This window comes from Penicillium chermesinum, assembly GCF_028974085.1.
Source record: "Penicillium chermesinum strain IBT 19713 chromosome Unknown utg000006l:1.0-2335141.0:1.0-2336784.0, whole genome shotgun sequence".
In the NCBI taxonomy this organism is placed as follows: Eukaryota; Fungi; Ascomycota; class Eurotiomycetes; order Eurotiales; family Aspergillaceae; genus Penicillium; species Penicillium chermesinum.
In genome coordinates, this window is record NW_026695316.1 from 1947949 (window position 1) to 1973548 (window position 25600).

The 25600-nt window shown below is 51.0% G+C and overlaps 9 protein-coding genes across 9 annotated transcripts; 5 read left to right on the top strand and 4 right to left on the bottom strand.

Moving 5' to 3' along the window:
• Window positions 1-112: 112 nt before the first annotated feature.
• N7468_008551 (chromosome segregation protein SMC) lies at window positions 113-3884 on the top strand (the record flags this gene model as incomplete). Its single annotated transcript, XM_058477847.1, has 4 exons — window positions 113-150; window positions 219-378; window positions 428-3536; window positions 3592-3884. 4 exons carry the CDS (start codon window positions 113-115, stop codon window positions 3882-3884), a joined length of 3600 nt encoding a protein of 1199 aa, XP_058328192.1.
• A 2718-nt stretch (window positions 3885-6602) lies between these two features.
• On the bottom strand, window positions 6603-7320 carry N7468_008552 (GIG1 family protein; the record flags this gene model as incomplete). The annotated part of the gene is made up of 2 exons (XM_058477848.1): window positions 6603-7153; window positions 7212-7320. The coding sequence occupies 2 exons, from the start codon at window positions 7318-7320 to the stop codon at window positions 6603-6605; spliced, it is 660 nt and encodes a 219-aa protein (XP_058328193.1).
• Window positions 7321-7581: 261 nt separating this feature from the next.
• On the top strand, window positions 7582-8704 carry N7468_008553 (cytochrome b5 reductase family protein; the record flags this gene model as incomplete). The annotated part of the gene is made up of 4 exons (XM_058477849.1): window positions 7582-7586; window positions 7647-7792; window positions 7874-8499; window positions 8555-8704. The coding sequence occupies 4 exons, from the start codon at window positions 7582-7584 to the stop codon at window positions 8702-8704; spliced, it is 927 nt and encodes a 308-aa protein (XP_058328194.1).
• A 1141-nt stretch (window positions 8705-9845) lies between these two features.
• Window positions 9846-10598, bottom strand: N7468_008554 (uncharacterized protein; the record flags this gene model as incomplete). The annotated part of the gene is made up of 1 exon (XM_058477850.1): window positions 9846-10598. The coding sequence occupies one exon, from the start codon at window positions 10596-10598 to the stop codon at window positions 9846-9848; it is 753 nt and encodes a 250-aa protein (XP_058328195.1).
• Window positions 10599-11974: 1376 nt separating this feature from the next.
• Window positions 11975-13273, bottom strand: N7468_008555 (uncharacterized protein; the record flags this gene model as incomplete). The annotated part of the gene is made up of 3 exons (XM_058477851.1): window positions 11975-12378; window positions 12432-13053; window positions 13103-13273. 3 exons carry the CDS (start codon window positions 13271-13273, stop codon window positions 11975-11977), a joined length of 1197 nt encoding a protein of 398 aa, XP_058328196.1.
• A 2271-nt stretch (window positions 13274-15544) lies between these two features.
• On the top strand, window positions 15545-16213 carry N7468_008556 (uncharacterized protein; the record flags this gene model as incomplete). Its single annotated transcript, XM_058477852.1, has 1 exon — window positions 15545-16213. One exon carries the CDS (start codon window positions 15545-15547, stop codon window positions 16211-16213), a length of 669 nt encoding a protein of 222 aa, XP_058328197.1.
• Window positions 16214-16394: 181 nt separating this feature from the next.
• Window positions 16395-17472, bottom strand: N7468_008557 (uncharacterized protein; the record flags this gene model as incomplete). The annotated part of the gene is made up of 2 exons (XM_058477853.1): window positions 16395-17108; window positions 17200-17472. The coding sequence occupies 2 exons, from the start codon at window positions 17470-17472 to the stop codon at window positions 16395-16397; spliced, it is 987 nt and encodes a 328-aa protein (XP_058328198.1).
• Window positions 17473-18252: 780 nt separating this feature from the next.
• N7468_008558 (arginine--tRNA ligase) lies at window positions 18253-20372 on the top strand (the record flags this gene model as incomplete). Its single annotated transcript, XM_058477854.1, has 3 exons — window positions 18253-18471; window positions 18571-19865; window positions 19925-20372. 3 exons carry the CDS (start codon window positions 18253-18255, stop codon window positions 20370-20372), a joined length of 1962 nt encoding a protein of 653 aa, XP_058328199.1.
• A 1295-nt stretch (window positions 20373-21667) lies between these two features.
• Window positions 21668-23934, top strand: N7468_008559 (putative ABC transporter; the record flags this gene model as incomplete). Its single annotated transcript, XM_058477855.1, has 7 exons — window positions 21668-21827; window positions 21891-22131; window positions 22192-22907; window positions 23019-23098; window positions 23151-23304; window positions 23361-23638; window positions 23692-23934. The coding sequence occupies 7 exons, from the start codon at window positions 21668-21670 to the stop codon at window positions 23932-23934; spliced, it is 1872 nt and encodes a 623-aa protein (XP_058328200.1).
• Window positions 23935-25600: the final 1666 nt, after the last annotated feature.

The window sequence follows — 25600 nt, forward strand, 5'->3', positions numbered from 1 at the left end:
AACTCAACGGTGTCACTCCCACAAGTCTGCCTGGACTGACTATCTCTTTCCATTTACCTCTGGGCGCGTAATGCGTGATTTCGACTAAGTACCGCGTCACGCGTTACCCAAGATGTATGTCAAGCAGATCATCATCCAGGGCTTCAAGAGGTATGGGCTGATATTTCCTTTGTCGCAATTTCCGGATAATATAATGAAGCTGATTAATTGGATTGCAGCTACAAGGACCAGACGGTCATTGAGCCATTCTCCCCTAAACACAATGTTATTGTTGGCCGCAATGGTTCTGGCAAAAGTAACTTCTTCGCCGCTATCCGTTTCGTCCTGAGCGATGCGTACACCCATCTTGGCCGTGAGGAGCGGCAGGCCCTTCTCCATGTATGCCATACTGACATGGATGATGCTCGCCAAAGCTAACAGCTTGCAGGAAGGATCAGGTTCCGCTGTAATGTCGGCCTACGTGGAAATTATCTTCGACAATTCGGACGATAGATTCCCTACTGGAAAGCCTGAAGTGGTTCTCCGTCGTACCATTGGTACAAAGAAAGACGAGTATACTCTGGACCGGAAGAATGCTACCAAGAACGATGTTATGAACCTCCTCGAGTCCGCTGGCTTTTCCCGCTCGAACCCATACTACATTGTCCCCCAAGGTCGTGTCACTGCATTGACAAACATGAAGGACTCGGAACGGCTGGTCCTTCTCAAAGAAGTCGCCGGTACTCAGGTGTACGAGGCCCGTCGTTCGGAGTCACTGAAAATCATGAATGAGACGAACAGCAAGCGCACTAAGATCGACGAACTGCTCGACTACATCAACGAGCGACTGGCTGAACTGGAAGAGGAGAAGGATGAGCTTCGCAATTATCAAGAGAAGGATAAGGAACGTCGATGCCTCGAGTACACAATTTACTCTCGCGAGCAGCACGAGATCTCAAACGTATTGGAGAATCTAGAAGAGCAACGTCAAAATGGGGTGGAGGATGCGGACAGCAACCGAGAGCAATTCATCGAAGGCGAAAAGGCAATGGCTCAGATCGATGCTGAGATCTCCGACTGCCGTCAGGAGATTGAATTTCTCAAAGTTGACAAGGCTCAGATGGAAGAAGAGCGCCGCGAGGCCTCCAAGGCTCTCGCCCAGATCGAACTCCAGGCTAAATCTCTTGCTGATAACCAGGCTGCGGCACAGGCTCTCAAGTTGCGCCACGATAATGATCTTAACGCCGTAAAGTCGGCTATCGCGGAGCGGGAGGCTGAACTTCAAGAGCTCCTTCCTTCATTCAATGCTTCTAAAGACCAAGAAGATGGCATTAAGGCCAAGCTCACTGAGGCAGAAACCTCTCGTCAACGACTATATGCCAAACAGGGCCGTAACTCACGCTTCAAGAACAAGTCGGAGCGAGACAAGTGGTTGCAGATGGAAATCCAAGAAACCAATCGATCGCTGGAGACTGTCCAAGGCGTCGTTGCGCAAACCAATGAAGACATCAAGGAGCTGGAGTCCGATATTGCTGAGCTTGAACCCGAAATAGAAAGGTTACGAAAACAGATCGATGGTCGGGGAGACACGATTCAATCGGTTGAGCAAGAAGTCCAGGCCGCGAAAGATGAGCGAGAGCGACTAATGGATCAACGTAAAGAGCTCTGGAGAGAAGAAGCAAAGCTGGACTCTGTTCTTTTCACTGCATCGCAGGAGATGGACCGCGCTGAGCGCAGTCTGTCACATATGATGGATCACAACACCAGCCGAGGTATTGCTGCTGTTCGCCGGATCAAGCGCCAGCACAATCTGGAAGGTGTCTACGGTACTCTAGCAGAGCTTTTCGATGTCAGCGACAGATATCGAACCGCCGTGGAGGTCACCGCAGGCCAAAGTCTGTTTCATTACGTCGTTGATACCGATGAGACTGCGACTACCGTTTTGGAAATTCTGCAGAAGGAGAAAGCAGGCCGCGTGACTTTCATGCCTCTGAACCGCCTACGCTCAAAGCCTGCAAACCTTCCTCGTGCCAGTGACACCATTCCCATGATTGACAAGCTCCAGTATGACCCTGCATATGAACGAGCATTTCAACATGTGTTTGGAAAAACAATCATCTGCCCCAATTTACAGGTGGCATCACAATACGCCCGCAGCCACGGCGTGAACGCCATTACACCAGAGGGAGATCGATCCGACAAGCGTGGTGCGCTCACTGGTGGTTTCCACGACACCCGTCAATCCCGCCTCGATGCTGTCAAGGTCGTCGGCAAGTGGAGGGATGAATACGAAATGAAGCGTAACCGTGGTATAGAGATCCGGAAGGAACTTGAGAAGCTTGATCAGCTTATTACGAAAGCCGTTGGTGAACTGCAGAAGATCGAACAGCAACGACACCAAGTGCAGAATAGCAGCGGGCCTCTTCGGCAAGAACTCCGAAACAAGCGTGAACTCTTGCAAAATAAGACTGACAACCTCGATGCCAAACGGCGGGCTCTCCGTAATGTCCAAGCTAACCTTGCCGCCCTCGAGGATCAAGTAAACGCTTTCCAAGGTGAATTGTCATCTCCATTCCAAAAGGCGCTCACAAATGAGGAAGAAGCCACTCTCGAGACACTTAGCGGCACCGTCCAAGACTTGCGACGACAGTACCAAGAAATCTCAACTCAGCGCAGCGAGTTGGAAGCCAGGAAGTCGGTGCTGGAAGTCGAACTGCGGGAGAACCTCAACCCACGCTTGGACCAGCTTCTCAACAGAGATGTGGACATGGCCGAGGAAGAGGTGCAGGGCAGCCTGAAGGAGACTCAACGCGAGCAGAATCGCTTGAGTAAAGCCCTTGAGAAACTCAACGGCCGCCTCAAGCAGGTCGACACCTCAATTGAAGAAGCAAATGCTCGCGTCATCGAGCTTCAGCAGCGGAATGCCGAGACTCGCCGTGAACTCGAGGAGCTCGCCCGTTCCATCGAGAAATACCAGCGACGAATGGAAAAGAGCATGCAGAAGAAGGCAGCTCTGTCAAAGCAGGCAGCTGAGTGTGCTTCCAACATCCGTGACCTCGGTGTCCTCCCAGATGAAGCGTTCACCAAATACAAGAACACGGATTCGAATACTGTGGTCAAGAAGCTTCATAAGACCAATGAGGCTCTGAAGAAATACTCCCATGTCAATAAGAAGGCATTTGAGCAGTATAACAGCTTCACCAAGCAACGCGAGACCTTGACTACCCGCCGGGAGGAACTTGATGCCTCCCAAAAATCCATCGATGACCTGATCTCTGTCCTTGATCAGCGCAAGGACGAAGCTATCGAGCGGACTTTCAAGCAGGTCTCCCGGGAATTTGCGAATGTTTTCGAGAAGTTGGTGCCTGCTGGCCGCGGCCGTCTCATTATCCAGCGCAAGACGGATCGTGCAACTCGCGGCGATGACGAACTAGATTCCGAGGACGAAGAGGCGCGTCAGAGTGTCGAGAACTACGTGGGTGTCGGTATCAGCGTGAGCTTCAATAGCAAGCATGACGACCAGCAACGTATTCAGCAATTGAGTGGTGGGCAGAAGAGTAAGTCACCCCGATCAGTGATAATACCTCGGGCTATAATGCTAATTCTTCCCAGGTTTGTGTGCCCTGGCTCTCGTCTTCGCCATCCAAGCCTGTGACCCTGCTCCTTTTTACCTGTTCGACGAGATCGACGCCAATCTCGACGCCCAGTACCGTACTGCGGTGGCCCAAATGCTGCAGTCCATTTCCGACTCAACTAATGGGCAGTTTATTTGCACTACCTTCCGGCCGGAGATGCTGCACGTTGCTGAGAAATGTTACGGTGTGAGCTTTCGCCAGAAGGCTAGTACGATTGATGTGGTGTCGCGGGAGGAAGCTCTGAAGTTTGTGGATGAACAGAAGAGCTAGATGGTCTAACGCGTAGCTCTAATAATTGTACATTTGGCCCGTTTTCGTGTGTTTTACGGCTTGTGGTGGATTTGGCGCATTAAGATACCGGATGATTTACTCCTATTCAAGATCTATTCCTACCCCGAGCTTAGCGATCCTTCCGAGTAACTACGGCAATTGATGCCTTGAGCTCATCACGGTCAAATTCCTCGGTCTTCTCCGACCCGAAATGATCGAGACGCTCTGTTCCTTCTGATGATGTTCCATTGCCTGCTTGAGATAGCCAGCAGAGCACGATTGAATAGACCTATCATATGCGAGGCGCTATCCGATTCATAAAACATCACAGAAGCCTCTACTCTGCCATGCGGGACGTCGCCGAGTGGGTAAAGTTTGTATCCTTTCCATCGAGAAGGACACTTTTCTAAGAACCGTGATTACATCCGTAAATAATACACGAAGGCAGGGATCTCTGCAGTCTTCGGTGGTCAGCAGGAATTTCTTCACATTTTTGCAAGGGATCGCACCTGGGATGATTAGACCAAAGGACTATTAAGGTGCAGGTATGACAAGGCACGCCTTATATAGTACAGCCCCAGCTGGAGTCCGCGACAACTCCGTAAGAATGCACAGAGCTACAAGGAGAGAATGTTTGGAACGATAAAGCATAATCCATACAGTAATTGAAGCAATAAGCTCAAACCTAACCACAGGACTAGCCATCAGACGGACGTCCCAGCAGAAGACTACAACGAAAGATAGACTGCATCTCGTAGGTGGGGATTACCGAATTGCTTTCAATCACCACGGCACTCTCGGAAATCAAGCAAAGTCAATACACCACTCTCTCTGCCGTAAAGGACGTTGTGCATTCTTGCATCGTATAGGCGCACATTGACTGCTCGAAGTGCCTGAATGCCAGTGAGACAGTCAGCCTGGATGTGGGCTCGTTCAATCCCAGGTAAAGTATTCCATAGCTGGTGATGCTGCACCCCTTCCCTGTGCTCTAACACAAGCACGTATCTGGGAGGCAATATGCTTGAGCAAAGGATTTCTCCTCTCAGTATCCACTTCGCAAAACTGGGTCGCAAAGAGTTCGAACAAACCTACCAGGCACACCAAGTTATTCCGACTGTGTATAGCGCAGTTTCATCATGAACTGGAACTTGGTGGTTGATCCTTGCTTCTCGAGAAAGCTGGAAGTCATCTCTCGTGAATAAATGCCATTCAGACATGAAAGCGAGGGTAAGAGGGTTAGAGTGTATTGATGAATTTGGAGTCCCAAAATGATAGACCTCGCTCTCCTAGACAAGGAACTGGGTCTAGAGACAATATGACGCCTAGCCTACAAGGCAAGGGAAATTGACGATCTTGGATGAATGGAGAGTGATTTCTCGCTGAACTCTCCGACGGATTGCTGGACTGAGAACTGTTCTCAAATAGTCACCTCGCGAGGCCACTCCACAGAGATGGACAACTGAACACACGCTCGAGTGACTCTCTCTCGAGACAAGAGAACCTGACCAGGCTCGAACAGTTGCTCTCCCTCCTTGCCCCAACAAGAGGAGCAACTCCCGCACTGCCGGTGAGACTGCAGGTTTGGAAGTGAGCACTCACTTCCTCTCACTTCCCAGATGACATGAGTCCACAGACGGAACCCCTGCGTCGGTCACCAGAATGTGGTGCTCACGTCCGGATTCCGGTGTGATTCGTCCGATGAAATCCATCCCATACATGTCCATGAGCTGCAACACAGCGATCGATGATGACAGTTCCTTCCGAACATTTGGGCCTATGATTTGACACTCTGGGCACGACTTGCAGTATGCGCTGAAATCCGTATACCGCGTTGGCTAGTAGTACCTGCCAACTGCTCTTCCTAGGCTGATCCTTATTACGAAGTGTCCATGCATATCATGGATGTCACATAATACTTGCAGAACCTCTTCACTGGTAATGCACTTTGAGATATTCCCCCGGGTTTCATAATAGGTCAATAACCCTTTTTCGATGAAGACTAGGACGTAGAACTTCCTGTCTCTGACTATTGACCCGTTGTTCAGCAACCTTTCGACTGTCTCGCGGTACCATTCCTTCTAAAGACATCTCATAAACAAGGGCCTCATGAACGAATACCGCTGCCCCAACGGCAATGTTGGTCGTGTGTCTCGTTCTTGGTCTGCTGGTGGTCTCGATTTGAAGCACAAAGGTAGAACAACTCGAGCTAGCTGAGTCTGTGCTGGCTCTATATTTGGGAGGATAATGCAGGCTGTTGTCCACGGGAATGATAACAAATATATGAGAAGACTTGACGAAGGTAGAGGTAAAGGGTAGAGGTAGAGGTAGAGGTAAAGGTAAAGGTAAAGGTAGAGGTAAAGGTAAAGGTAAAGGTAGAGGTAAAGGTAAAGGTAAAGGTGATGGTGATGATGATGGAGTATAGTGATGATGATCGGTCCTGCCTTCCGAATGATTCGGCCCAAACTAAGCTACTCGTGGACTAGATCTAAAGCTCAGCCCCACATAAATATTGAAAGTCACACACAGAAAAAGTCCTACAGTTGTGCCAGAGTAATACCAATTGAATCTGCACTTCAACTTGAAAGCAAACCGCTCGTTATATTCAACTCTGTACGAGTTCCAGTGGACGTGGGTTTCCCGATTGCCTGAAATGTATCATGTATATTCTTCAAGTTGTATATCGAGGCTACATGCGGACCCGCTTGCCGATCTCTATGTTTATGACTCTTCTTGGACAATGGTCCTCTCGTGCGTCCATTCTGTAATAATATCATCAGGGACATCGCGCAGGAGAATATGGACATGCTCCAGAGCCCGCACACTCTGCAGCCCGACCCAATTCTTAAACCAGAGCACCTGCGACTTGGCATCCGGGAAACGGCCCGCCTTATCCTGGGCCAATCGATCCACAAACTGAGACTGCACAAACCCTTCAATAAGCGCCCTAGACTCATCCGTTAAATGGCCTTCCTCCGACTTCACGGCGATGGGAGTCTTTAGCCACACTACTAGATGCGAGATGCCTGGGGCTAGCCCATAGGGCCAGTCGTTCCGCAAGATACGATAGTCCTCGGGGTCAGCAAAGGGGCGGGGGTTCTTGAAGGAAGGCCCAGTGCCGTTACCCTGAGCATCTGGCAACGGCCAACGCAGGCGGCGTTGGCATATATAATTCATGATGGAGCCATACTCCGCCTTGGTCTGGGCGGACCAAGCCAGATAGCGGCGCAAATCGGAGGGTTTCCGCTTCAGCGCCGCGAGATCATTCCGTCCTGAGCCGGAAGTGTCAGTGGGGAGGGGGTGGAATCGGAAAGACAGTTGGAGACTCACTTATGATGTCCCGCAGCTCCGCCCAGTCGTGAGGGACGTACTCCTCGTCGGTCATGGAGAGGAGCTGGTGGTCCAGCGCGGTGAGATGAAATGGGGTGGCCTCGGGCATGATGGATTTGGAGGGGGAAATCGAAATATCTCTTTTTCTGCCCTAAAAGTGAAACCTGCCCCGATATGTATGGGGGGTTTCTTATCAGATTGTTTCTGTTTACAGTAGGAGTTACAAGAAGCTCAGGCACGCCCAAACGGGAGACAAATTCCGGCGGGCGGAAACCCCAACATTTGGAATTTTGGGACTCTTTTCTCTGGGACCCTTTTCTTCTCCACTCCTCCCCCTCAATTTCTCTCTTCACCTTCCGGTCTTGTCAAAATGAGGTATGTTTCTAAGCTTTCCGAAGCCTTCTTGTCTCTCATCGCCATGTCTAATAATCCCAGCGTCTCTGCCGCTTCCTTGGCGCTGGTGCCCTCCGCCCTCATCGTCGCCGGTACTTGGGCTTACGACCCTAACCTCCTCGTCTACGGTGTCGCGGCCGCTGGTGTCCTTGTTGCCGGCGCCTTCTTCGCTGGTGGTGGTAGCAGCGGTAAGATGCCCATTGGCCGCGCAATTGGCGCATTCCAGTTCAAAAGCAGAGCAAGAAAATCCTAATGAGTCCCCTATATAGCACCACGCAAGGTCCTGAAACCCAGCGAGTTCCAGAACTTCGTACTCAAGGAGAAGACCGAGGTCTCGCACAATGTCGCCATCTACCGCTTCGCTCTCCCCCGTCCCACCGACATCCTGGGACTCCCCATCGGCCAGCACATCTCTCTCGCCGCCACCATCGAGGGCCAGCCCAAGGAAGTTGTGCGATCCTACACCCCCATCTCCTCCGACAATGAGGCCGGCTACTTCGACCTGCTCGTGAAAGCCTATGACCAGGGTAACATCTCCAAGTACCTGACCACCCTGAAGATCGGCGACACCCTGAAGGTACGCGGTCCCAAGGGCGCTATGGTCTACACCCCCAACATGAACCGCCACATTGGCATGATCGCTGGTGGCACCGGTATCACCCCCATGCTGCAGGTGATCGAGGCTATTATCCGTGGACGCCCCCGCAACGGCGGTACCGACAGGACCAAGGTCGATCTCATCTTCGCCAACGTCAACGAGGAAGATATTCTGCTCCGCGAGAAGCTTGACAAGCTCGCCGCGGAGGACGAGGACTTTAATGTCTACTATGTTCTCAACAACCCTCCCGAGGGCTGGACTGGAGGTGTTGGCTTCGTTACTGCTGATATGATCAAGGTAGGATCCTCCTGGAGCCCTACGGATTCAATTATGGCTAACTCTTGGATTCTAGGAGCGCTTCCCTGGCCCAGCGCCCGAGAACAAGGTCCTGCTCTGCGGTCCTCCCCCTATGATTAGCGCTATGAAGAAGGCTACCGAGTCCCTTGGCTACGCCAAGGCTCGTCCGGTCAGCAAGCTGGAGGATCAGGTCTTCGCGTTCTAAGCGCATTTGGAATCGAATGTTACTAACCTAATTTACACTCAGCATGTGAAAACAAAGTCCCTCGGTGAAGGCGGGGGGGGGCATGTGGGGCCGGTAGATATGAAGCTTAGGTCTGAAGAGCCTCGGGGGATCCAGGTCATGTGAATATTTATGAGTTCTGTTAGCTCGCGAACGGACATGGCACGACTGGTTCTGTTAGAACTAAAAGTGGGCGTCGATTAGATACTGCGATTATTCAAGGTTGAAGTTTCTTGTGAAGAAGCGGATGCGTTGCGTTCATGCCGAGTGGCCTACTACCACTAGCAATAATGTTCAAGTACTAAAATCCGTATCACTATAATCAAAACTCAATTCAAGAATGTATTCTAAGTGATAAATGTTTAACAGTGCGGGCTCCGGGATTAGCCTTTTCTTATACCCTGGGTAGCACGAAAACCCTGCAAGGCTGTGAGCCTAGTTACGGCCGAAAACCGGGGACTGGAGCGAGTAGAGCCAGAATGGTCGATCATCACATTTGACATCGCACACTAGGAAATAGCCAGCGGATACAACCACTTTCTCCTGGTCAATGCAGATTGTGAGGCTCATTCAAAGAAGAACCCCGAGCTTCTTTTTGGCAATACGAATGCTCATCCAACGGGCGCTGACTGGTGGAGCTCTTGTGTCCAATGACCGACGCGGTTCGGAGTTGTATAAATGTCCCAGTTCGAACTTCGAGTAAGCTTCGAGTGATGCGGGACACTACGAGCCCTGCACACGGCGCGGCTGCAGCATGTAGGAACTATCGCATTCTCTGGGCCCGGGGGGCATTAAGAGACCTTTGGGAATACTAATATAAGGCCCTAGTTTTACAAATCGGTATGTCACTGCCTAGAGCATTTGGAACAGGATGAAAGCCCCGAATTTGATCGCTTATAATCAGTCAATACTGGATGAAGTAATTGAGAACATCTCCGCTTGCATTAATCCATAGCTCGCGATAAGCCACTGCGATGGGAAAAATTATGAACCCAATGCTGCAAACAGACTCAAGGAGACAAGACCTGTAACATAGACGTCAGCGACTAGACGAGATAGCCCTGGAATCGAAGCGGTCAAAAACTTGCACTTGAACCTGGAAATACCGGCACCGTAGGAAAGGTCACGTTCGAGATTTAGGCAAGCGATGGCCTCCTTTACTCTGCTTCCTCTGCACAACACTAGCAGTACTTTTCTTCTCCACGGCCTCCACATCAAACCGCAGGCTCGGGGTCGCAGTATCAAAGTATTCCCACGCAGCAATTTTGGAAATCCGCCGCGTCCCCGGCTCGAACGCCCCCAGGACAAGACTCGCAGCGATCTTGCCAATCTCGGTACCCATAACGGCGTGATACTCGTCCGTGTCGTGCTCCCACTCGCACTCCTTGGGTTTAGTAGCCGGCCAACCTTTCCAGATCTGCTCCTGGATCAGGCCCACGGTGTCCCCATTGACGATGATCATGAAGAAAATGTGCTTCAGGGTCTCGACCGCGTGGTACTTTGTGTAGATCCCTTGAGTGACTTCGGACGCGTGGGGGCCGTTATCTCGATGGCAGTCTTCGATGAAGATGGCGCTGGGGGTAATGACGCCTTCCCAGACATTCCTGGTAGGAGGGGCCGTGGGGTGGAAGGTTATCTTGAAGGTGTTGTTTTTCTTGAGCAGATCAAACGGTTTGGCTGCGTCGATGATGTCGTTGGGGAGGTCCGCGATTTGGTTGTGGAGATCTTCTCGAAACGGGATCTCGTCGTATTTGAGGGTGCAGGGACAGACTTTGCATGTCTCGAGATTTTTGCCTGCGAGCCATTGCTGGAACTTCTTACCTTTGGCTTGGTGCTCTCCGTACTTGAGCTTGCTGAGTGCGGATGAAGGCGCCATGCTGGTGAGGATGTGGGGTTGTGGTTGTTGATGCTTGGGTGATAGGCAGTTAAGTCGTTGATGAGCAAGACGAGAAGTTGGTGGAATAAGAACTTTTTATGCAGCAAAACTATGGCATCACTGCCTGTGACTGAAAGACGCCAGAGAAAAAGCTATTGTTGCTTGAGTGTAGACGGATCAAAGAGAGAGTAAACGGCATTGAGCGAGAACTGCCATTATGTACAGAGAGTGTTTGACCTCGACTCATTGTAAGATAAAGTACTGGTAAGAAACAAGGTCTAGTTGCTCCTACATGAGAACCTTAGAATAAATAATTGAGCGTCTTTGGGTGTAAAACTAAGGGTTACCACCCTATAATGTGACAACCAAATGCCCATGCCGCTTATGGAAGAACGTATCGAATCCCCTAGGTGAGCACGATAATATAGCTTCATATAACCATGATCGCTTTGGCTCGTGAAACATAGTGTATTCTTTGGTACTTAGTCGATGGTTTTTCTTTCTATATATGAACAAAGATGGTCTCAACTAAGGTTTGTAACCATATCAGAACTTCACCACTGGCTGGCGACTCTGTCTACCACGAAACTCCATCATAGTACCGAAATACACTAGTCCTCACATGGACAGCCGCCATAACTACCTCTGGCCCTCAGAGGACCAGGGAAGCAAGATATGGAAGCATCCATATGTCTCGTAATCCCAACTTACACCCGGGTCAAAGATGAATCGCCCGTTTGAACCTACCCTAACCAGTTCGTGACATCGAGTCTAGTAAGTCCTGGAGTCTATCAGTATCTACCAGTGGTATTAAGCCATCTGAATCCTAATGAACCTATCTAAAATCATGCTAGTATGTGGGAACCATGAAGGCGTATTTACTAATAGTTAGTCAGAGATACCATCATCACTGAGTTAGGAATAAGCTCCGGCACACCGCCGTTGATCCAAGTTCGACCATTGCCGGGCTTTCCAAGGCTCTGGTACTAGTTATATTAGAATCTACTAGAGCCTACTAATTTTTCATAGCCAAGACAATGATCTTCTCAAACACACGGGAATACTAATGACCCGCTAATGAGCCATGTGCTGACCAAGTGGGTAAATCATGCATGCCTAATGATCTGATAGGATAGGCATTCGGGAAGAGACCGTGGGCTATGCCGAAAGGGCGAACAGACACGGGTTGGTGCAAGCTTTGACAGTACACTAGGTTGATTTTAGGTGATCATCATGCAGGGCTAGGGGGGAAAAGTGGGGAAATGAGGGATTTGTATAGGATTTGGATATCATCATTCATGACCATTAAAGAGGGTAAGAGGATAACTTAAGAGGATCCAGACGAAATAAATAAGAGAAACTTTTTGGAAAGTAAATTATTGCGGGCGCGGGTGATGCACAGGGCTCATTTCAACCCAGCCACCCTGTGCACTGGTGTTTGGTAGGATTTGGCGAGGCTCACGCTCATCCGAGCTTCGTGTGCTAGCTTCTGATGGCATAATGGTATTCTGAGCCTCCTTGGCCGAAGAAACAGAGATGGTAGTGGTGATAAGGGGTGGCGGGAAGGAGGGGGACAAGGGGGAATTGACACCTGTTATGCTGCCAGTCCGCTTGTAGTTGTAGCCGTAGGCGTAAGCGGGTGGTTGGCCTCGAGAGCTGGTAGATTTGATGAATTTGCTGGTAAAAGGGCGAAAGAGGGGCCAGACAGGGGGAATGGACATGGTGATGAGAACAAGCCATTCCTCGACTTCACCCCAGAGAAATAGGGTACCAACACCATCTGACAGAAGAGTTAGCCTCGTCCATAGTAAGGGCAGGTGTAGCTCTGCTTACAAGAAGAATCCGCGTCGAGGATAAACTTTGCCGCCCAGGTACGGATGATGGCAGCGACGCCCGCAAAAACGCCACAGCCCATCAGGAAACTCAGACCCCATTTAAGCTTACGGTCGATGCGCAAGGGGATGAGCATGTGAATGGGTACTATGGCAAGGTAAAAGTCGGAGAGAGCAGCTACCGCGCCAACAACGTAGGTATAGTAGACGCTTATCCTGTGATCACACATGTCTTGGCGCTGGGGGTCCCAGATAGCATCAACAGGAGTGCATTGAAACCAAACGAGAAGGGCCTGTGGGATGTTTAGGACGATGTTCACAACGGCGACGGCAATGAGGCTGCGACGAATTTTAGGGTCTGATGATGGATATATTAGTACATTGATCTCAGGATGATTCGATAGGGTCTGGAAAATCTCACTGCTAGGTCCATTCATCTCGATCAAGAACGCAGCCACGGCCACTTTTCCGGTAGGAATGGCCAAGTTGAAAAAGAATACAGTAATCCAGGTGAAAAGAAGGAAGTTGTGCAACTCGCCCACTTGAGCGATAATAGTGATATGGTTGCCAAGGCCATGCAGTACCGAAATAATTCCCAAGGTTTGAGTAATGGCAGTGAGCAGCTATTCTTCCTTAGTTTTGACTCCACGTGGTGTAGTGGCAGACACATACCCATGCTAATAGAGAGAGTAATAGGGCCGTTGTACCAAATTTGTTCACCTTGATCCGTACATATACACGCATGATCATGAAAATAGTGGCAATGACCGCTAGGGAAATCCCTAGACGGAGATCCTTGGGCCCATGGCCACCATAGGCCGGATATTTGTCCTGCAAAGACATGATAAAGCGAGCGACTAGGAACAACCAGAATGGAGGATCATTCTTTAGAGGGGTTCACAAAACGGAATCCGGGTGCCTGGGCCTGGGACCTTTTTAACGCGAGTGGCTACGCTTCCTCGGGATCAAGCCTTCACCTGCGGCTGTTCCTCGGCGGGGACACCAGGAGGAAACCATGATTTTCGAGTGGAGTGACGGGTCTCCGGCAGGAACAACAAGGCTTAGCTGGGTGTTATTGGACGATCGAGTGGAGTTCCTGACGGGGCTCGGTGGGTGTAGGAGGCCGCCATACTGCAACCCTCAAATTTTCCTGGTACTCGTCGGACGCCTCCGCCTGGCATATGTCAATCGCTCGCAGTCCTCATTGATTGGACTTCATTAATCTGACCCACCCGCAGTTCACCTAGGAAGGCCCTCTCTATTGATCCACTCGGTCTCGATAAATCGATAAATCCGCTGTGGCGATCGATAGGCCCAAGGAGGCTAGGTTTCATAATTCACATTATACGGGTCTAGACTTGAATAATCGTGCCACTGCCTTAAGTGGAGCCTCCCGCCATAGAGACTGTGAGCAGGGATCGGAGATTGCTGGATGGGGAAGGCCACGCACTTTTCTGGCCTCGTTCCCCGGTTCGGTGGGGCTTCGAGCATTGGGAAATTCTCCCACAAGCCTTTTACCCGGTACGCAGTACGGAGGATGCGTCTCCCTTAGGGCCCAGTCCACGTACAAATGAATGACCGGGCTCGTCAAAGTTCAATAAACCGCCGTGAATACGAGGTGGCTAAAGTTATACTTGTGCTATGGCTCCTCTATTGCCATCTCTGGTGGGGACGGAACCGCTGGTGTCGACCTCGGTCGTTTAGGAACCAACCAATCTTCTCAAGCCTGTCAGGGACGGAGGACAACCTGGGGCAGTCTGTGCTAGACCCGGAGCTAAGCCCAGCGCTAAAGCCTCGGGGGCTCCGCAACTGAGACACCTCCAAGTATACTAGGCCATTGATTTTCGCTTGCAGTCTTTCCCTTTGTTCATCAGATCGGCACGGGATTCGCTCTCTAACCCCGTGTTGCGACGCTTCCCTCCACATTTCCCCTAAATGATCGCCCCAAGCCCACTTGGGGATTACCCACCGATTGTCATTCGGCTCTTCAGACATGCCCTGATAAGGCTATTGATCTGGCCTAGTGGTTTTGTCGCAAGACAGATCATCGTGTTCTGCACGCTACCCTGAAGGAGATCCTTGGCGCCGTCCAAGCCGGGGAAAGCCACTCACCCTACGACTCTTGCGCCAAGCACTGACGCATCTTGGCTGGCCAGTGTCTGTTTAGATCACGCCTCCTTCCTGGTCGCGTAGAATTGCCATGCCATGGGGAACCACTCAGCTCTCTTGTCGTTGAGGTTATTTGGATGGGACTTGCTAGGGTTCATGCGAAAACCTGTGGCCCTGATTTAGAAAAGCATAATACCTTGTGTTTACTATCAGCTGGACTCCGAGCCTGTCCAGAGACCGCTCATCCTCGAGTGGCAGGGGTTTAAAGGCACTGCGTAGATGGTCCAGACCCTCGTGTGCCAATCTATTGGAAATAGACAAAGCCTATGTGGGCAAACCGGGGCCCCGGAAAGCGTCAATTAGGGGCCACCCATGTCTGACCGTGGATTTACCCCGTTCTGCGCCGGAGGATCTAATGAAGCCCAGAGGGAGAGAGTATTTGTAAAATAGGTTCCATTCAAGAGGGTCACCATTCTCCCGATCGATATGCCAAGGTCGGGCACGAGGTCGGAAGATTTATGCTGCTCTGCATATCGGCACAGTTGTGCCTTTTGAGTACGGAGTTGACGTGTCATATGTGACGAGCCGCAGCTACCAAAACCACAGGTCTTGACCGACTTTGGCAGAAGGTTCGGAGCTGATTTTGGATTCATCTATACTGTTGGCTGGTCTCTCTCAAGTTGATGCGTCTCTTCTCGAATCTCAAGCCAGACGCTGCAAGAAGGCGCATGCATGTTTCGGGCCCCTTCGGCGCCGGCTCTGTCCGTTGGTTCTGGGTGGCTGGTTTGGCCTGCTCGGGCACTCTAGCTTGCTTACTAGCATGGAAATGAAGCAATCAATACTACCTCGCTGAGACCAGCATAAGCCATGCTGGGGAGCATTTTTGGTCTGGATACGTGTTGAAAAGCACATAAATAGCCAGCGTTGTAAGTCGTCCACTTACTGTAGTAGTCAAAAACAAAGAAAAAGAAAAAAATCACGGGACTCGACCGTCCAATATTTATCATGGCAGTGTCAAGCATTCAAGCTCTGGTGGGCCTTTTGTCCCTGGCCCACAGCGTCACTTCCATGACTCTTCGCCCTCGTTCCATTACTCCACCAGCAGGCTGCCCCATCCCAACATGGACAGTGGACAATTTCAAATTGTTCAATGGATCCCATAGCCTAGACTGCGTTCACAACCAAGCGGACATCGACACTAAAGGCTGCTTATGCACTGGAGCAGGCCACTGGTGTCCACCAGTCGAAGCAACGTGTAATGGCTCGTGGGTCAACGTGTGCTGGACAGGCATGCCAAATTATGCTCCATGGGGCTATGGCCCACCTGAAACTCTCGATATCGACTTCGCGGACGGCCTTCAGTGCCACGATCAATACATTGGATATCGCGTCCACGATATTGGCAATGGAGCTAGTAACTGCGGCTATGCGGATCGTGGCCAGGGACGGATCGTTTCTTTCTACGGGTCTTCCCACCAGGCTCAGTCAGTCGGACACATGGATTATATCCTTGGATCTGGGCATGCTCTCAAGTGCGACAATGGAAGCTTGATCACCTATTCGGGTAGCGTTGACTTTCCGCTGACTTGCACCTACGATGCGTATCGTAATGCTACCTGTACGGCGCCGGTGTTTGACATTCCTGTTTTGGATTATCAGTGGGTCTCTTCATGAAACACACGACAGAACGGAGATTTCTCCGATCAACAAACGTCATAGGGGGGGCTTTTTATGAATGAATAGATGGTATAAAGCTTTCAACATGCAACGTTATGCGTACATAGTGGATTACGCGAGTGGTATCGGAATAAAAATAGCAAGATCCGTACAACAAAAAGCCTCGGAAAAAGGGACGCTAATCCACCACAATCATGCCCTTAACCATCGAAAGAAAATTTTGCCGATATTCATCTGCAGTAGTCGTTATGGACATAGGCCCTTTGCGCCCGATGACGTTGAATGTCTGCACCACACCAGACATGGCTTGGGCATGGAGCTTATGACGGGCCCAGAAAAAGTCCAGCACCACAGCGTGGTATTTCCACTTGCCGTCAGCGGATGGGAGACCAGCATGCCAAGCGCTCTGCCTGCCTAGGGCCACAGGACTGGAAGACGCCGGAATTCGAACCAAGAAGAGTGAATAATCGACGGCATTGGTGTCCTTCAGAAACTGAGTGTCTGTTTGTATCGCCTTCCAGAATTTATCATGATCCTCGCGCGTGAGATGCAACTTATCATTGAAACTGTCGGCCAACTTGCTGATCGTCTCTTCGCTGACAAGGCTCTCTGGAAAGAGATCACGCTCTGGGTAGAAATAGTCGATTGGCTTGAGATCGTACGTTTCCCACTCATCTCTGCGCGGGTCATCCTCTCGACCACGAAGAATGTTTTCCATGACAATGTGGTGCCCTGGAGTGAGACCAAAAAGCGTCCCCATGGTCACATAAGGAGACAGGATATAATCCGTAATCCAAACAAGCACCGAATCTGGATGCTCGCACATATGCTTCTGATAGGGCTCCAGAAAATCTGCTTCGAAGAACGAATATTCAAATCGCCGAGGAAGACTCTTGACAACGAATGATCCGTCCTGCGTACTGAAAAAGGTCTAAACAAACATGAGCATATTTGAATAAGGAAAGTCGGACGAGGTACCTTACCGAGCCGGAGTAACCCAGATCCCCCATCGCTTTCAACGGCGGCTGGCCGTTGGTAGGGCGGAAACTGGCTTGATAGTCATCTTCATTGAGCTCCCATGCCTCATGGCGGAGGGTATTGAATAATTTCGGCTCATATCGAATGAGCTTTATCCCGTTGATCGTGAAAAAAGCCACAAGCTGGCCCCAGCATGTCTTTTTAAAGCGGTCGGGATCACGACTCACGCCTTTTGAAATAGACTTGACCAGAGACGACTGTCGACGACTTTGTCCCATATTTTGAAAAGCGGCCCGTATTTATTGAATAAGTTGATCGGGCGAAGATTTTCCCCCTGGATTCAACCCCGGTACTCTTTCAAGTTGTCGCTCAGCTCCTTCCTTTGAGTTAGTGACGTCACACAATAACATGACTCGATCGTGCCGAAGTAGGCACATGTGACCACTTTGCCAACAAAAGCGGTGCCATATTGCATATTCAACTGAAGTGATTCGTGGATCCAGCTGCGTCAAAGGCAACCTTATATAGGTAGACATTATTAGGTGCTCTTAGGTTCTGGCTGACGGCGCTGCTCTTTGTGTATACTTCACACGTGACCAGCATAGGACGGTGAGAGATAGCGGCAAGTAGTTATCAGCAGGCTATACAGGGGAGAGGCTGGTAATATAAAACTCGGTGGCGCCATTGCGTGTGATGTCTTTTCAATAGTACTGCGCACTATGAACCCATGTATATCTCCTATCATGATAATACATATCCAATCTGATCTACCTAATGCTGTATGCTCGACGCCACTATCGGCACCTATAGCCTCCGCTCACCGCCCGCCTGTTAAATCTGAGTCACAGCAGAAAAAAAAAAAAGAATTGCCCCCCAGTAAGAAAATCCCCCTCTTTATGGGTCGCAGTTTGTTAAGCGGGGCTCGGCGATTCTCAAGCCTCTTTTTTCTCTCTGGGAATTTTTGCTCGGGATATACACCACACCCCTCATCTGCCTTACTACACCCCGCTCACCGCGCAACCTTCCTCCCTCCTGCGCGTCTTCGATCATTGGCAACAATGGCGTCCGAACTCCCCGCCGCTGTTGAGGCACTCACGCTCCAGTCTACTACACAGACATCGAAATACCCAGGATGCTTCCCCACTTTGAACCCCATGGACATCTATCGTGAGCACATTGCCGACAAGCTGAGCGAGGCCACTGGCATCGATGCCGAGAAGATTTATACCCGCCTCGCGTGGACAAATACTTTGGACAAAGGCGACCTTGCGCTGCCGGTACGTGAACTATAGACCGGACCAAAATCACACAATGCGATCGATTGGACTTTGGTTCCCCGATTGAGAATCCGTTGACTGACACTTGTGCGCTTCCAGGTTGCCGCCCTCCAAATCAAGAAGAAGCCCCAGGAGCTTGCCGAAGAGCTTGCCTCCAAATTCCCCGAGTCCGACCTGATCTTCCCTCCCAAGGCCAACGGCCCCCATGTCCAATTCTTCTGCAAGCCCGAGCCTCTTACCAAGACTGTCATCAGCCGCATTCTGTCCGAGAAGCAAGCGTTTGGTACAAACGGCAACCTGGGACTGAAGGACCCCTCCGACCCGTCGAAGGGTCGCAAGCGCATTATTCTCGAATTTTCCTCTCCCAACATTGCTAAGCCTTTCCACGCTGGCCACTTGCGCAGTACCATCATTGGCGGTTTCCTCGCCAACATCTACACTATCGTTGGATGGGATGTCATTAAGATGAACTACCTGGGAGACTGGGGCAAACAATACGGTCTCCTGGCTAATGGCTTCAAATACTTTGGCGACGAGGAGGCTTTAACCAAGGACCCTATCAACCACCTCTTCAACGTCTACGTCAAAGTCAATGAGATCGTCCGCGAACAGGAAGGTCCTATCAAGGAGCTCAAGGATGAGATCAAGACCAAGAAGGAGAAGGGCGAGGATGTCTCCGCCCAGGAAGCCAAGCTCGCTGAGCTAGTGGACGCTAGTGAGGATGAGAAAGCCCGCCGATACTTCAAGAGCATGGAAGACGGTGACCCAGATGCCCTTGCCCTCTGGCGCCGCTTCCGTGAGCTCAGTATTGCCAAGTACAAGCAAACATACGCTCGCCTGAACATTGACTTCGATGTGTACTCTGGCGAGTCGCAGGTCAAGAAGGAGAGCATGGAGAATGCATACAAGGCCATGGAGAAGGCCGGCGTGGCCGAATCTTCCGAGGGAGCTGTGATTGCCGACTTCACCAAGTTTGGTGCCAAGAAGCTTGGGAAGGCCATCATCATCCGTAAGGATGGAACCCCGCTCTACCTCACCCGAGATATTGGTGCTATCATCGAGCGTGACGATGAGTACCACTTCGATAAAATGATCTACGTTGTCGCTTCTCAGCAAGATCTTCACCTGGCTCAGCTCTTCAAGATTACTGAGCTGTCTGGCCGCAAGGACCTCTCAGACCGCTGCCAACACATCAACTTCGGCATGGTGAAGGGTATGAGTACCCGAAAAGGAACCGTCAAATTCCTGGACGATGTGTTGCAAGATGTCGGCGAGAAGATGCACGAGGTCATGAAGAAGAACGAGGCCAAGTACGAGCAGGTTGAGAACCCCGAGAAGACTGCCGATATCCTGGGAATCACTGCCGTTATGGTTCAAGACATGACTGGCAAGCGGTAAGCCCAACCTCTCTTAGAATGTCCAGTTTGAGGAATCGTAGGCTAACGGGAACTAGGATCAACGGATATGACTTCAACCTCGATGCCATGACCTCCTTCGAAGGTGACACCGGCCCCTACCTCCAATACGCCCACGCTCGTCTCCGTTCGATTACCCGCAAGGCCGGTATCGACGAGAGCGAGCTGATCTCCGCCATCCTCGACCTCCTCACCGAGAAGCACGCTGTTGACCTGGTCCGCCTCTTGGCCACCTGGCCCGACGTTGTTCTCAACACCTACAAGACTCTTGAGCCCATCACTGTCCTGAGTTACCTTTTCCGTATGACCCACATGCTTAGCTCGAGCTACGATGTCCTGAAGGTCATTGGCAGCGAGCCAGAGACCATGAAGGCCCGTCTGGCTCTGTATACCGCCGCGCGCCAGGTTTTGTTCAACGGCATGCGCGTCCTGGGTCTTACTCCCGTCGAGCGGTTCGTCTCCCAATCCCTCACTGGTATCGGTTGAAACTCATATTGACTTTCTCATAGGATGTAATTGCTGGTTCATCTCTTTAAGAAAAAAAAAAAAAAATTTCATCCCATTACCTAGGTGGAACATTATATCCCTTTTACCATCTTAGAGCATCCCTAGGTCAATCCAAAACTTTTGCTACTTGTCTTACATTCTCGGCGTCTCATGAGCCCCTTAGATTCTAACGAGACCGTTGGTAGAAACAAATCCGCCACACGAACGGCGACCGCCTCGGGCTCCACTTTGGGCTCCACTTTTACCCCTACCCCGGATCTCTCATGAACGTTAGATCTGATCGACGTCTTGGATCAAAATCAGCCAACCCCAGCACAGAGACCGTCAAGGTCGGCGACCAGGTGGAGTAAGGCATGCGACAAACATCCAACCTTTCCAAGGCTGAACCTCCCAGCCAACGAGATGATATGATAAGGCTCTACAGCTGATCGCAAAATCACATCGACCTACCTCTGGCACTGATTCTCCAAAGGTTGTCACAAATCTTCGTCGGGCGGCTACAAAAAGCATTTCGTCAGGAGATCAGAGCCGGCAAGCGTGACATTTTCACGCATTTTCCGTGTTCGCTAAGTGGCGATGAAGGGGCAGCTCGGGGACCAGTCAGGGAAGATCTACGGAGTCTAGACATCTCCTCCAGTTCTGATACTTTTGAGATTCCGTAATGAGATCAGAGAGTTCAGGTTTTGAGTTCGGAACAAAATATGCACATCTCAGTATATCCCCGAGTATATATTTAGCCGTGCAACGTTTGGAATGCCGAGACTTAAGAGACGGAACCCAGAACGGAACCCAGAACGGAACCCAGAACGGCGACCGTATCGGGATCCACTTCCCTTGAATTATCTTGACCTAAATTCCAAGCCTCGATCTGAGTCATTAGACGGGATCCGATCGACGACCAATAGAGCCCGCGGAGGACGGCGACCACCTGGGCGGATCGGCCTCCGCTTATCTTAGCCCAGGCGTGTGGGGGTGGCGGCTCGGCGAGGTCACGATGAGGAAGCGAAAGTACAGCATTCCTCGGCGACCGCAGGCGGAGGCTCAGATGGTCAGCTCTATTGGCTTAGATTGAAGATCACATAAAACATGTTTTTCGGGGTTTCTTCAAGGCGGCTTTTAAATGGTTTTATTTTCATATCAAAGCTCTGCATTCCCAGTCCATTTTCTGCACGCGGCCATTATTGTCCTACTTCAATCTATTTCTTCCGTCTTTTGTTGTCACCTTCTATTTTCCGATCTCGCGTCTCGCTAGTTTGTCCTACTTCCGCGCCAAAATGGCAGACCCCGATGGTGCGGTTGAGCGCAGCACAGACTGGCTGGTTAATTCGTCCGTCGATACGTTCTCATGGAGTGGTGTGACAGTGACGGTGAAGGATCGGAAGACGAAGGCGCCGTTGAATCTAGTCTCGGATATTTGCGGTCATGTGCAGAAAGGTTCGCAACCAGATTTCAAGTCGACATGAATGTCTGAGTAGCCGGGTGCTAATTCGGACATAGGAGAACTCGTTGCCCTGATGGGCCCCTCTGGATGCGGCAAAACAACCCTGCTCAATGCTTTGGCGCGCCGTACAGTGGCCCCAGGGGCCAGGGTTGCTGGGACTTGTGTCGTCAACGGAAAAGAGGTTGATAAAGCTGCTTTTCGCCGCATGACCTCCTATGTAGAGCAGGAAGACGCTCTTATCGGCTCGGTCACGGTGGAGGAAACTCTCAAATTTGCCGCGGACCTCTCTCTTCCAAGGTATTTATCGGTGTTTGCCTTGTGTTGTATAGAACCAATGAACTAACTTGGTCTTCATAGTTCGATTTCCAGCCGCGAGCGTGCAGATCGTGTGGGTCTTTCCATGGCTTCTTTCGGGCTCCTGCAGCAATCCAAAACCCTCGTCGGTACTCCAATTCGCAAGGGCCTCAGCGGTGGTCAGAAACGACGATTGAGTATTGCTAGCCAACTCATCACCTGCCCACGCATACTCTTCCTGGACGAGCCAACGAGCGGCCTAGACTCGAAGGCAAGTTTTGAAGTCATGTCGTACATCAAAAAGGTTGCCGAGAAGAACAAAATCATTGTTATTGCGAGTATTCACCAGCCCTCGACCAGGACTTTTGAGGTATTCGACAAACTTCTGCTTCTGTCTGGTGGCAAGACCTGCTTCTTTGGTCCCACCGCAAACTTGTACGGCTACATCGAAGGAGCGACAGGGAGCCGGATTCCAGAATATGTCAATCCTGCTGAGTACCTTCTTGATATTGTCAGCTCGGACTTTGCGGTCGCCGACGAAGATGCGGTTTCGCGGGTCCAAGGCATCCAGGATACATGGGCCCAATCCCCCGATGCTAAAGCATTGACGAGTGAAATAATTACCACCGAAGAACGGGGAGAGAAGGCAACGGCGGAGAACCTCGACTCTGCCGGTCGTCCAAACATGGCGCAAATCACACTCACTCTCCTCCACCGGTCGCTTATCAAGAGCTTTCGTGATGTTGTGGCGTACGGGATCCGAATTGTGATGTATCTTGGTAAGCATTTATCTTATGGACACAGACGCCATCTACGGCAACGATGGTTTCCTTAGCAGAGTGGTGCAAGCATTACTTGCAGTTTCTTCGAATGGTACTAATGGGTCCTAGGTCTTGCTATCATGATGGGCACAGTATGGCTACGTCTCAGCACAACTCAAGAATCGATCCAACCCTTTACCAACGCAATTGTGAGTGCCTTCGACTCTAGTAGCCCCTGAATCTGGACGCTGATGTTTGCAGTTCTTCGGCTCCGCCTTTATGTCGTTTATGGCCGTGGCCTACGTGCCAGCCTTTCTGGAGGACCGGCAGACATTTTCCAAAGAACGAGCGAATGGCCTCTATGGAGCGACCCCTTTCATAGTCTCCAACTTTCTAATCGGGCTTCCTTTTCTCTGTATGTCTTCCTCGCCTTATTGACCGTTATCATCCCTCCTAACCGCTTCTCTCTAGTCTTGATATCTGTCTTATTCTCCATCATTTCATATTGGCTATCCAACTTCGACCCCAGCGCCGACGCCTTCTTCACATGGGTGATGTGGCTCTTCCTGGACCTCGTCGCCGCAGAATCGCTCGTCGTGCTTGTGTCGTCCATATTCCCGAATTTCGTGATTGCCCTCGCACTCGTCGCGTTCGCAAACGGCCTGTGGATGAGCGTGGGCGGGTTTCTGGTATCGCCGACGATTCTGAACCCATTCTGGCGCTATGTGTTCCACTACATCGACTATCAGGTATGCAAGATCCCTCGTGATGACCTTTTTGTTGTGAGTCTAACTGTGTCCAGGCCTATGTGTTCCAGGGAATGATGGTCAACGAGTTTTCACGACGAAACTATTCCTGCGGCCACGGATGCCATTGCATGTACGTCACGGACTTGGCCTCTCAATGCCAGATCCGAGGCACGGGGGTCTTGGAGTCCTATGGGTATGCGACTGGCAGGACTGGGAAATGGGTTGGTATCCTGATAGGCATTATTGCTGTTTATCGGCTTTTCGGGTGGATAGCTCTTTCTTTGCGCAAGACCTGATTGTTGCCTGTTGCCACTCGGCATTTGCTGGGCGCTTATCCAATGGGAGGGATCCGGAGCGAGGGGAGGAGGGAATCGCGGATAGAGAGACGGATAGAGGGAATTATTTGCTCTTCTTATGTACCTGGGTCTACCCGGTTGTAATAGTAGTAATAGAAGTTTAGGTCCAGCTACAGCCCTGGAGGGTTGGCAGAAACTGAATCATTTTTACTTTCTTAACCTTGGAGCCTCGGAAGTTTCAATTATCATTTCCCCAGAGCATATTAGTATACACCCAGGGGCCATCGAGCTAACAAGGCATGGCAAGATCCTCATGGGTGACTCGTATACTTCATAGGGCTAACAGATTATGCGTGATCTGACAAAGGCTACATTTAAGTCGCTTCCACGGAGTTTGATTTCTACGGAATAGATTAAAGCAGCTCCATGCTTCAAGGCCTCAGAATACGGGCACTTCTGGTCGCTCTGTAGCGACGACCCGATTCTCTCAGTATTCCTATCGGGGAATTGGGACCGAACAGGACGCGTCGACACCGGAATCCGTAGTAGCATCCATGCCAAGTCAAGCCCTAGGAGAATAAGCCCAACCCATCTGAGTTGCAACATTAAAAATGTGCATCACCCTTCAAAAGACCCATCGTAGCACAAGATCTATTGGCGGCTTATCGGCCCACGCCCTTCGCCAAAACTACTGTCTCGTACAACCCCGTCCGCACTGGCCACCACAGCTCACTCTCATCGCGCACCGGAAACGTGGACCCTCGCCCCTTCACTGCCACCCTCCCTCTCAGAACCCCCTCATCAAGGTCATTGGACCGAGGCCCCAGGAGACCAGGGATCGAAACGTCTAGCCATCACCAGTAGTCAGGAAAAATCGTCCGACCACAATCACTACCGCAGCCCCCCGAAATTTCCCCCTCTCGCTATCGCAGCCCGGAAAGAAGCGGTGAAGGCATTGACCACCAGCTGATGCCCTCCTGCAGACCACGAAGCAAGGGGGTGAAGGTCGCATGAGGGACGACTTATCTTTCCGAAACAGTGGCCATAGAGAAGCACTTCAAGGATCCCGGGAAAGAGAGTCCATGCGATGCGAGTCAATCCCGTTTAGGTTCAGCGCAGGGTTAATTGTCCGGACGCGCTGATCGGCTCGCGATCGTGGCTGGCAAGGAGCTTACAGTACTGCAGATCGGAGTCCCCCCACATGGAAGGGCTTCTATGGCAGGAGGCAGAGGCGAAGAAAACGAAAAGGAAGGGCATGGCGGGGAGGGAAAGTATGTGTGTGACGGGGCGTGAAGGGAGTGTCGGATCTTTACGGATTCAGGGACGGGGATTGAGCCGCATGGGAAGAAGGTCTAGGTATACAAGACTGTGACTTGGAAACTTGGAACTAGTACAATCTCGAAGCCTTGTGGATAGGGTTCCCACTTCCCGTGGAATGACAGACTTTCATGCCCCCCCCCCCTTTCTGTCCCCGCTCCCTTCCTAGACAATTGTAGACTGCCATACCGAATAAAGTCCGGAGGCGACAGCATTGACCTTCAATGGCGTTTCTTATCGTGCAGAGATCGTGCTCTCCCGCACGTGCGGGAAGGAATACAATTACGACGCAAGGAGGCGAAGAGGGAGAGTCGGGCTAGGAAGTATTAGCCCGTCCGTGCTGCAAGTC